General features: G+C 38.8%; 1 protein-coding gene across 26 annotated transcripts in view; it reads right to left on the bottom strand.

The window, feature by feature from the left end:
• Window positions 1–4,944: 4,944 nt before the first annotated feature.
• Window positions 4,945–10,892, bottom strand: part of NCOA1 (nuclear receptor coactivator 1) — a 241,285-nt gene continuing 235,337 nt past the window's right edge. For 23 of the 26 annotated variants that reach the window (XM_069071959.1, XM_069071964.1, XM_069071975.1 and 20 more), the window contains 2 exons: window positions 10,433–10,525; window positions 4,945–7,309 (listed from right to left, as the gene is read on the bottom strand). In XM_069071959.1, coding sequence (XP_068928060.1) covers window positions 7,139–7,309; window positions 10,433–10,525 — 264 coding nt within the window. In that variant the 3' untranslated portion in view covers window positions 4,945–7,138. Of the gene's footprint in view, window positions 7,310–7,394; window positions 7,452–10,432; window positions 10,526–10,892 lie in introns of all 26 variants that reach the window. The other 3 variants (XM_069071983.1, XM_069071984.1, XM_069071981.1) reach the window with 3 other exon arrangements.

Below are 10,892 nucleotides of genomic sequence, written 5' to 3'. Positions count from 1 at the left end.
CTTATACTTACATGGCACTTTAAGGCTTAAAAAGTGCTTTAATGTGCACCTTTTCATTTGATTCTCTCAATGTCCTTGTAAGTAGGTAATATAAACATTATTCTGATTTTTGAGATGGGAAAAAAAAAGTTTAAGTGACTTGTGTGATCTGGGACCATTTAAACCAGTGTCCTTTGGCTGAGTTGCTTTTTTCATTATTTATCCTCTTGTGTTGAATAATGTTATTGGCTATTAACATGCCAGTTTAGAAGAATTCTAAAAACTGGCATTTATTTTCTTTTTATATCAGAAGACCCCCTTCCTAGATTTTTGCTGCAAATCAATTACTTGACTAAAGGCAGATTGTAGAGCCTTATCTTTACCTCTCTCCCACCAGGGGTACAGTGAATATTACACTGGGCCTAGAGTCAGGAAGGCTTGAGTTCAGACCCAGCCTCACATACTTATTAGTTGTATGACCCTAGGCTAATCATTTAACCTCAGTTTCCTTAACTGTAAAATGAGGATAATACCAGTACTTTCCTCACAAAGTTGTTTTGAGGATCATGAGATATTTGTAAAAAATGTGTAGCACAGTGCCTCACACAAGTAGGTGCTATAGAAATGCTTATTTTCTCCCTTCATCCCACCAGTTCATTGAAAAGATAATGTCGGTATTTATGCCTTTCTACTAGGAAAGAGATGTTTCCGTTAGCTATAGATTAGTTATATAATTATAGAGATTTTGACTTAGGGGCTTGGAGGGTCATCTCTTCCTTCAGACTTCAACTTAGGTGCCATGTTACCTGAAAGTATTTTTCTCTCTTCAAATGTTCCTAGGATACTTTCCCAGGCTTTTCCCTTTGTATTGTGTGACTTCTTACCCCCTCCCTTCTGGTTTCTGAGAACTGATGGAGAAAGCCATGAAAAAACTGATTTCACCCACTATAAATTGATGGAACATATACTTGACTGGACTTGTGCTATTGCTAAAGTCTATCTATCCCCTTCCCCACAGTAACTACTGGAAACTTTTTTTTTTATGTGTACTATAGTAGTAGTACAGATCCTAGCCTCTTCCCTGGGAATGAGGTCATCTGAGATGAGCTCCCTCAGCTCCCTGCTCTAGTCCTTAACATCAGCTGTTCTGCATCCCTCTGATCCTAGACCCATCTCTATTCACTAAGGCTAGATCCTTCTCCTGTCTCCTCTAGACCTTGTTCCTTAATCATCTCTGCTTTTCATCTCTTCCTTTGCCATCAGCTCTCTTCCCTCTGCCTCCATTCCTAACAAACACCTTTCTGTGATCCTTCTACCCCACCCAGCTACTGTTCATCTCTGTTTCCTAAACTTTAGGCTTCTGCTCCCACTGTCCTACTCTAATTGTCCTATTAAAGTTCATTAACAGCTTCCTAGCAGCCAAATCCAAGGAATGGCTTTTTCTGAATCTTTATTTAGCTCCACAGACTGAGTGCCTTTATCCTTACATTTCTTCATGCCTTTTTTGACATTTTTTCCTTGGCAGTCCTATTTCTACTGAGAACTTTTACTTGGTAGAGATATACCAAAACTCAGAATGTCCAATCTTGATTATTTTTTTGGAGTTCCAACTGCCTTCAGGGCATTCCTTACCCCTCTTTGTGTCTTTCAACATTTTCTCCTCTGAAGTCTTATTTCTTCTCAGACCTTTTACTTTATAGAAAGACAATTTCAGGGGCGGCTAGGTGGGTGCAGTGAGTAAAGCACAGGCCCTGGAGTCAGGAGGACCTGAGTTCAAATGCGGCCTCAGACACTTAACACTTATTAGCTATGTGACCTTGGGCAAGTCACTTAATCCCGATTGCCCTCCAAAAAACAAAAAAAAAAAAAAAAAAAAAAAGCCAAAAACTGAAAGACAATTTCAAAATCCCAGTGTCCATTCTTGATCTCTCTTCTGAGCTCCAACTACCTTCAGGACATTTCCACCTGTCACCTAAAACTCAACATGTATCAAACTAAACTAATTCCCCCCCCTCAATCTGCTTGTTCTGACTTCATTATTTTTGTTAGAGGCATTATCATTCATCCAATCTGCCTTGTTAGGAACCTTGGGGATTTTTTTCATCTTTCTCCTCAGTCACCTTTAATATCCAATCAATTAATAATCCTATTGATTCCATTTCCTTAGCATCTCTTGTATTTAACTCCTCTAATCCTAAATAAAGCCAACCTAATACAGGACACTACCACCTACCTGGATAAACTACTGTATTTGCTTAACAGGTTTAACTGCTTCCCATATTCCTCCCCACCAGACCATTTGATACACCACTGCCTGAAAAGGTTTTCTTCCATACAGATTAGATTCCATACAAGTTGTCATTCCTCTACTCAAGTCTTATGTGCTTCGGCCTTTCCTCCTGAGTAAAGTTAACCTTTCAGCCTGACATTCAAAGCCCTTCATGCTACCCTTCGAACCCTTTCTCACTCTCCATGTACTCTATGCTTCAAACTAGACAATATTGTTTCTGGAACAATGCATTTTTAATGTCTCTTACTTCAAATGCCTGGAAAGCCCACTTTCTATTTTCTGCCTGCTGAACCCATAGCTATCTTTGAAAACACTACTCAAATGCTATCTATCTTCTCTATGAAGCTCTTTGTGATCTCTCAGGTTGGTATAATTTTAGAACATAGCACTGTTGTTTTGTTACTCTCTAATGAACTCAATTTTATTACAGCTATTTGTATTACTGTCTTATCTCCGTCTTAGATTGAGCTTGAGAGGAGGTACAGTATCACCTGCTAAACTTTCTATCTCCCCCAGCACCTAGCAAGGCTCTACACAGAGTAGGTGCTTAAACTTATCTTCTCTATAAGCTCCTTGGCAGCTAGGAGACCTGTCACTGCTCATCTTTGTACCCCTAGAGCCAAACATAGTCCCTTACATATAGTAGGTTTTTGAATGTTTGTGGTTATACTGAATTAATAGAGGCATCTCAAGTCTTAGCAGTGGTGGGACTTTTGGAAAAGTGATTTAACCACTCTTAAGTTTTCTTCCTCCACAAAATAGCCCATCTACCCTGTGCATGGAGTTGTCTAGATCAAGTAAGATAATGGCAAAGTAATCTGTAACAGCAGTTTTGTTGTTCAGTCATTTTTCAGTTGTGTCCAACTCTGAGACTCCATTTGGGGTTTTCTTGGCAAAGATACTGGAAATTTGCCATTTTCTTCTCCAGCTCATGTTACAGATGAGGAACGGAGGCAAATAGGGTTAAGTGACCTGCCCAGGGTCACACAGCTAGTAAATATCTGAGACTGGATTTGAATTCAGGAAAATGAGTCTTCCTGACTCCAGGCACAGCACTCTATCCAGTGTACCACCTAGCTGCCCCCAAAATATATTACTGTTATTAGTTAGATTAGCCCTTGTATCTTATAGATGGGAAACCTGAGGCCCAGAGCTTAAGTTACTCTTCTAGGCAGCATCCTTCTGTGTGCCCAAGGGGGATTGAATATAAGGGACTTTTTTGGTTTACTAATCCTAGACTTGTCCTTAGGTGGGAGTACGGGATAACTGATGGGCACCACACTTCCCTGGTCCTTTCTCACGATGTCAGGAGGTGAGGAATGTTTCCAGTGATGAACTTATGAGAAAAAGTGGATTGGAACTGTACAGAATGGTTAGGCATACATGTGGTGGTTTTAATCACTGGAAAGGTGGGATAATAGATCTAAGTGTCTGAGAGCTAAGGGAACATCTCTTCCTATCAAGTTGGCCCACTAAAAAAATGTTCTCCAGAACCATTGGGGTCATCATCTGATGATGTGAGGACAGCATTCTTTGTATATCATCTGAAGAAACTGTTAGTAATGAAAATGAAATGTTCCCGTGTCCTAGGAAAAGCAATTTCAGACTCTTATGAAAGGATCCTGATTGAAGTATTCCTTAGCCATCTTCTCTGAATGAAAAATAGGGACACAAAGGGCTTTCTACTGATTCTTTAGGGATTCAAGTTGTCCCAGATGTACTTTACTGTAGTGAAGCTGGTCTTTTCCATAGTGATGTTGCCTGGAATATGTGTTCGCTAATCAGGTTTCCTTTTCTTGCAGCAGCCTTTTTCTCTTTGTTATGCCTAGGGACACAGTCCTCAGATTGAGATATAGGATCAACCTACCAAAGCAAAAGAATACTCTCCTTAACCTTTTCCCACCCCCACCCTCCTCTCCTCAGTCCTAGCCCCTGACATTCAAATGGACTTAACTCCCAGCCATACTTACTAAATGTGAATAACTAATGGTGGAATAAAAGGTTTGGTTCTCTAATTAGAATGAGGAGTTCACAGGGGTTCAGGAGGCTATAAAGCCTCCTGAAATCACTCCTACCAAGGCTTGTCTTAGTTATATTAAGTGGTAACATTTTCTGCTAGGTTGTCTTAAGAAAAAAAAATCAGGCCATAATTTTATACATCTTTTTTTGTTAAAGCTATTATTCTAGTGTGTAAACTCATTTCTGGTTCCTGAACAACTTCCTCAAAGTTTAGAAAGTAACGTAGAAATTGGGAAACAGGATGCAAGTAAAATCAGTCATCTGGATATGGTATCATCTGTGTCTGAAAACATCAAGGTTACCAAACAACCTCATGGAGAAGCCTGAATGAATCCAGGAAGTCAAGATCAAAGAATAGGCTTCTCCCATTTTCAAAATGAAAATGGCCTGGCCATGGTGACAAGAAAATGATGAGAACTCTTGGATGAACAGGCTGGGATCGTCTCAGAGTCCATTATGAGGACTATAATGGAAATTTCCAGAATTGCTTTCTCTTATGAAACCGGAATTTTCAGTTAACTGGTTTAGGCTTTCAATATTTCTGTATAGTTTTCATTGCTTCCATTAATTTATTGTGTAGGCAACCCATATTGCTGGTAAACCAGATCCATTCTGTGACTCAAAAGTGATTTTCTTGTGGAATGACAGAAGTGCCATAGGTGCAAGCAATTTTATTTTCCTCAAATTTAGCAATCATTTTAAACTGTACAAACATAAAACAAACAGTGCAACTATAAAAACTTTTTAAGGTGACATGCATACTTTTAAGGTGCAGCTGGGTTGGGATGGGGGAGGTGCTGTCTTATGTTGGCATCTTCTGTATTCTCTACCTTTTTTTTTTCCTAGTTTCTTATACAAAAGCAGTCAGCCAGGAAACTTCACTTGGAATGCTGAAGTGAGAGTTGAACACCCTGAAGTCTGATTGCACATCTATATGTGTGTGACAAACAAAAGAGAAAATCTCCTTGTTTCCACCTCAGGGTAATAGGGCAATGAGATGGAGGGTTAGAGTAATGCAGGGCTGGGTAGTCAGGCTGGGAATGAATAATCAAGGATGAAGTTTATGAAGAATTTAAGGAGGTCATATTTATAACTGAAGATTTCATTTTTGATTTGTGGTTACTATCCATTGTTACTTAGCTCTTCCTTCATCTTTTCATTCATTACATTTTCTGAAAAAATTATTTTCTATATTAGGTGAAGACATTTGTAACTGGGAGGAATTGGGTAGGAAGGAGGGTAAGAGCTAAGAAAATGGCTTCTTCTATAATAGTGGAATCTATATTCTTTGTTCTTAAACATTTCTTTTGCCCAGAAAGCAGAGGTAGTAAGGGGTGGAGAATATCATTTGTTGGCCCAGGGAAGCTGATGATGCCACCTCTAGTTCTTTCACAACACCATTCTCAAGCTTTTCTATTCTCACAGTGAAATTTCTAAAGGCAGGAAATTGGGTCCATTAGATTCTTTATGGGAGGGAGGGATAGTGGAAAGGGGCAAAATTAGCCCTATAACAGGAGGTAGATTTTCCCCAGCCTGATATAGAAACAATTATGTCTGAATTGATGGTAATTCAAATCCTAAACTTAAAACCTGAAAAGTGAGGGTTTCTTTGAGAACTAATTTTTCCCTTTATTCAAGAAACCTATAAAATTTTGACATTTATACTTGTAAGAATAGCTTCTAGTATAGTTCTCTGGAACAAGTCAGGTTCGCCCCATGGGACTCTTCAGTATAGCAAAGCTATTGGTCCCCCTTGAAGCAGGGGACGGCACTTTCTGGCAGTGACATTATTGGTTGTAAATTCTTAAAGTAAATCCATAAATGGCATCACAGTATTAAAATATTGAAATAGCCAAATGTTTCAAAACTGCAATTCAATCAACAAGTTATATTTTATACACACAAAATTTAGAAAAATCAAGTGTGATATTAAAAGCATAAAACTAAACAGAAGGAAATAAATTTCTACAAGAAATCAGAAATATTTACAGGGAGATTTAAAGGGCAGAATAAGCTGCTTAGATCATAGAATTTACTTTTATTTTAAATAATTTTAGCTACCTTAGCTGTTAATACAATAAAAGCAGAAAGAACAAACTGCCTTTTTTTCCACATTTAATCAGAAAATTGTATCTACAATAACTCAAAGACTTTGCCCTTTGTCCTTCCCCAACCCTTCCAAAAAATTATTGCATTTTCCCCCAAAATGTACTTTTTTTCTTAATTCCTTGCAAATGTACACATTTCAGCCTCTATTGCTGGAGGCATCTTGATTTAAACCATCTTAAAAAAAACGGAATGGGGAGGAGGAGGTGCAAAATACTTTCTTGAAGCCAACAGACATAGAATTGCTAGAAGAAGCTGATTGTACACACAAGCTGCCTGGGGATGGGATAGGCTTTACAGAAAGATGACAGCCTTTTGTAGTTGTTTTTTTTTTGCTGAAGGGCACAGGGCTGCCAAGCCCTTCATCCATGATGGGGTCAGAGTCAAATCCAGCTGAAATGGAGTTTCTTTCTCCACTTGGAACTTTTCATCTTGGTTTTCCTCCAAGAGCCTTCATTCAGATAAGAAGCCAATGACTTATTATAAAAATAAGAACAATTAAATTTGGCTCAAGAAATCGATTGTCCAACTGTTCTGCTGCGTTGCTCTCTCAATATCCAAGGCTTTACAAAGCAAAAAACACCTCCCCAACCCTCAGCAAAAAGCAAACCCCTTTTTTGCTCCAAATACTATGACCTGAAGAATGGCTGCAGATTGAGATATCAAAAATCTCAGAAAAATATATAATATATTTGTATATCTCTGTATGTCTATTATTTAAATTTCACATTCCTTTAAAAGTGGTTATTCAGTCAGTAGCTGCTGAAGGAGGCTCTTCTGCTGGGCCTGGGGGTTCTGTGGACCTGATGTGGGTTTTTGAGATCCCAGGGGCCCAGGCTGGTTTAGGTAAGGGTCCCCGCCTACCAGATTCACTGTACACTGGACGTCGGCGAACACCTGAACCTGCTGCACCTGCTGGAACACAAACAAAAGCTGTGTTGAGACAGAAGGCTCGGCCCCCCCGGCTCATGAGTGCGTACTACTTGAAGTGGGAACTCACTAGAGCATTCCTCTAGTCTGTAGTCACCACAGAGAAGAACTCTTCTGTCTTCTTGTCCTATAAAAAGAAAATTGCTGCACTCATTTTGCTCAGGGTTCTAGAAAGTTTACACTTTAAAAATAAAACCAAAATTGGAATGGCCAAGCTGCCTACAGGGTTTCCATCATTACTGCAAATGAACATCACTGGTAATACTAGCTCAATGGGGAAAGCCCAGTTTCACTGACTGGGGACCAAGTGGTGGTTTATTTTTCACTTTTGTTGTTTAGACAAATGGCTTAAAAACATACTTTACTAATGAATCTACCTGGTGTCACCGGATAGACAAAAGGCAATGTCTGCACAGACACACTATTTTCAAGGAGAAACCACCACAGGTCATATATCAAAAGACCAGCACTACCAAGGTTAACTAAGAGAACTGTTTTGTCTAAATTCTGTGTAATGGGAATACAGGGAAATAGCATTTTTACATTTGATATTTTCTCAGATAAAAGGTATGTTTGAATTATATCCCTCCCCCCACCCTATACCAATATTTGCCTCCCCCACCCCCAGCATAGCAAAGGTCAGCTCTATTAGCATTCATGTTCTGCTAAAAAAGAATTTCTAGTTAAATTGTTCTAGTATTTTCTATCTGGAGAATAAAACTAGTTATCAATTTCATTCTATTTAGCCATAGTAATAAAAAAATTATTGGGGATAACATTCACATTTCCTATTGAGCCCACCTACACAAATCCCTGCAAATGACCTCACATCAGGAACTTGTGCTCAAGCTCCTTGTAACTTTATGCTTTTAAAATATGAAGTTTTATTGTTAGACCAATGTATCATTATATCATATTAGGGATGTACTGGTTTGTTAACAGCATTCTGCACAGTCATTTATCAATACCCTTGGAAATTTTCCTTCAGTCTTTACTCTCTTTACTGAATAAAACCAATTTGCATCAAACTCTAATGAACATATTCTCTTCAAGTTCCCTGACTGCCACTGGTAAACCTCCCCCATCACTATACCATCCTCCTTCCTAGAACTCTGATTATCCTTCTCTCCTGCCTGCCCTCTGTACCACTGAGGTTTGCTCCAAAAGCTATCTCAAAACTTAAATTAAGAAATTATCCTTGAATAAGGCGCACTTTATCTCTTTAAGAGTCTCATGGATCAACTGAAGCATTAATAAAAGTTGCACAATCTCCTGAAGACTAGTTTAGCTTCTTTCTCATATACTCTTTATTTCCCTGTTAACACATCTAAAAAAACAAAAACACCTCTCAGTTCTCCTTACCAGCTATTTGTGTCTTCTCTCCATTCTTTAGATATCTATACTCTTTCCTTCCTAAATTCACTGAACAATTATCAAGTATCCCTCCAACATATTCTTCCATGAAAAAACTACCTAAATTGTCCTCAAGAAGCTTCTAATCTAAAAAGGATAGGACCCATTCACAGAAAATTATGGCATCTGTTATATTCAGGTGGTGTGTATGCAAGAGGGCAAGCAGAATGGCAGGGGAGAGCCAAGCAAGGTTGGAAGGTTGGGGAAGGTAACAATGAAGGAGGAGGTCTTGAATGGAGATGTTGCTCTAGTGTTCCAAAAATGAGACATGGTATGTAAAAATGAACAAAGGTGAAAAGGGGGATAAAACTGGGGAACACTAAGTCACCTGATTTGGCTAGAGCATGATTCTCAAGCTTTTTGGTCTCAGGACCCTTATATTCTTAAAAATTGAGGACCTCCTAAAGAACTTTTGATTCTGTAGGTTACATCTGGTGATATTTACTGTGTTAGAAATTAAAATGTTTTAATATTATTATGAAAATGGTTTTGACCTTGGAGGGCCCTGACATGGTCTTGGGGATCTTCATGGGTCCCCAGACCACACTTTGAGAAGTGATGGGTTAGAGTGCAGAATGTAGGAGGGCAGTACAAAATGCAGCTGGAGAGCTTTAAAAGGTGAACAAGGGAATTTGTATTTTATTCTATAGGAAGTGGAGAGCCACTAAAATTTTTTCAATAGGAAGAGCCTATGGTCAAATTTGTGTTTTGGCAATACTATTTTGGCAGTTCTGTAAAAGATGAGCAGGGGAAGGGAAAGACTAGAGGCAGTTTCTGCCTTTACTCCTCTACCCTACAAACATATGGCACATTCTAAAAGGATGACAAAACTGTCGTTTTTTTCCCTCCTCATATTTATTCCCTCTTTTCTTTTTCATTTGCACTCTTACCACTCGAATTCAGAATCACATCCTGACTTATGCTAAGACTAATGAAGTAGTTTATGAAATGACCTCCCCATATTTAGTTTCTTCTGTATTCTAATCCATCCTGCTCAACACTACCACTAAATGAAAAAACCTATGTCATCCCGTCACTTCCTTACTCAACAATTTTCTATGGGCAAAGGACATAAAAGTCTAAATATTTTAACCTGTACATCTCCTTTCTCCCCACCCCTTTCTCTAGACTGGTCCCCTGTGAATCTCACACCCTATGCTTTAGCCAGATGGCTTCACTGCCCCTAGAACATTCCTTGCACATACCTGTTTTATTGCCTTCACAATCAGTCTGTAGCATCTGCTCAGCTAACTCTTATGGGGTCCTTTAAGTTACAGCTCAGTTTGCATCCCCCTTCCATGAAACTTCTTCTGACTGCCCCAGCAACTAATGAGTTATTTCTCTTCTCAACAAGCACTCACTTTCCCTACCATTAATTTGGCACTTAAATTTTTTGCCTTTTCTGGCTCTTTTGTCTTTTATAAATTTATGTCTTATCTTCCCAATTAGATTACAAGCTCCCATAGGGCAGGGGCTGGCTCTTGCCCCTTTGTATTCTCCACAGTGCTAGCCCTGCATATAGAAGGCACAAAATATGTTCAATCGTGTGAATAAACTACTATTTCTACAAGTGCCCCCACTGAACATGAACATTAACAGTGCACATAGTTACAAAAATGACCAATTAAGAAATGTTGAGCTGGCCCACACAATTAGTACCTCTGATGGAACTATGCTTAAAAGTTTCTTACTGACCTGGGCACTGCCATCTGATTCTGTTTTGAGAATGTCAGCTGATGAAAGCTGATTGCAGTAAAGGCCTGTGTGTCTCAGTGCTGGATCATTTATCTGTTAATGACAAATTCGAGAACAATTACAAGTGCACTGTTTAATTCAGGGACAATTCCATCAAAATTAAGGATGAATATTTTGAAAAACAAAAAAACCAGAATTTGTTGATTGATACGCCACACCTAAATGCCTGTATACACTACTAAAATATATATGATTCCTTGTTTTTGAAGTTTACATGATGATTCTGAGCATAGGTTGATAAAAGAGACTTGGAGGGACCACTATTCAAGCATTGTGATGTTCATTCATTAACCTATATTTCTGGGTCTCATGTTCCAACTGCTACCACTGCTGGGCCCCATTGAGGTTGTGGTGGAGGAAGAAAGAAAAGATGGGATGAATAGTCAGTCATAAATTCAAT

The sequence above is a fragment of the Petaurus breviceps genome, unplaced genomic scaffold (genome assembly GCF_028583685.1).
Source record: "Petaurus breviceps papuanus isolate PSGF00001 unplaced genomic scaffold, PetGlider_PUasm1.0 90845, whole genome shotgun sequence".
NCBI lineage: Eukaryota > Metazoa > Chordata > Mammalia > Diprotodontia > Petauridae > Petaurus > Petaurus breviceps.
The sequence above is the reverse complement of the archived record's forward strand: the minus strand, read 5'-3'. Positions and strand labels throughout refer to the sequence as shown.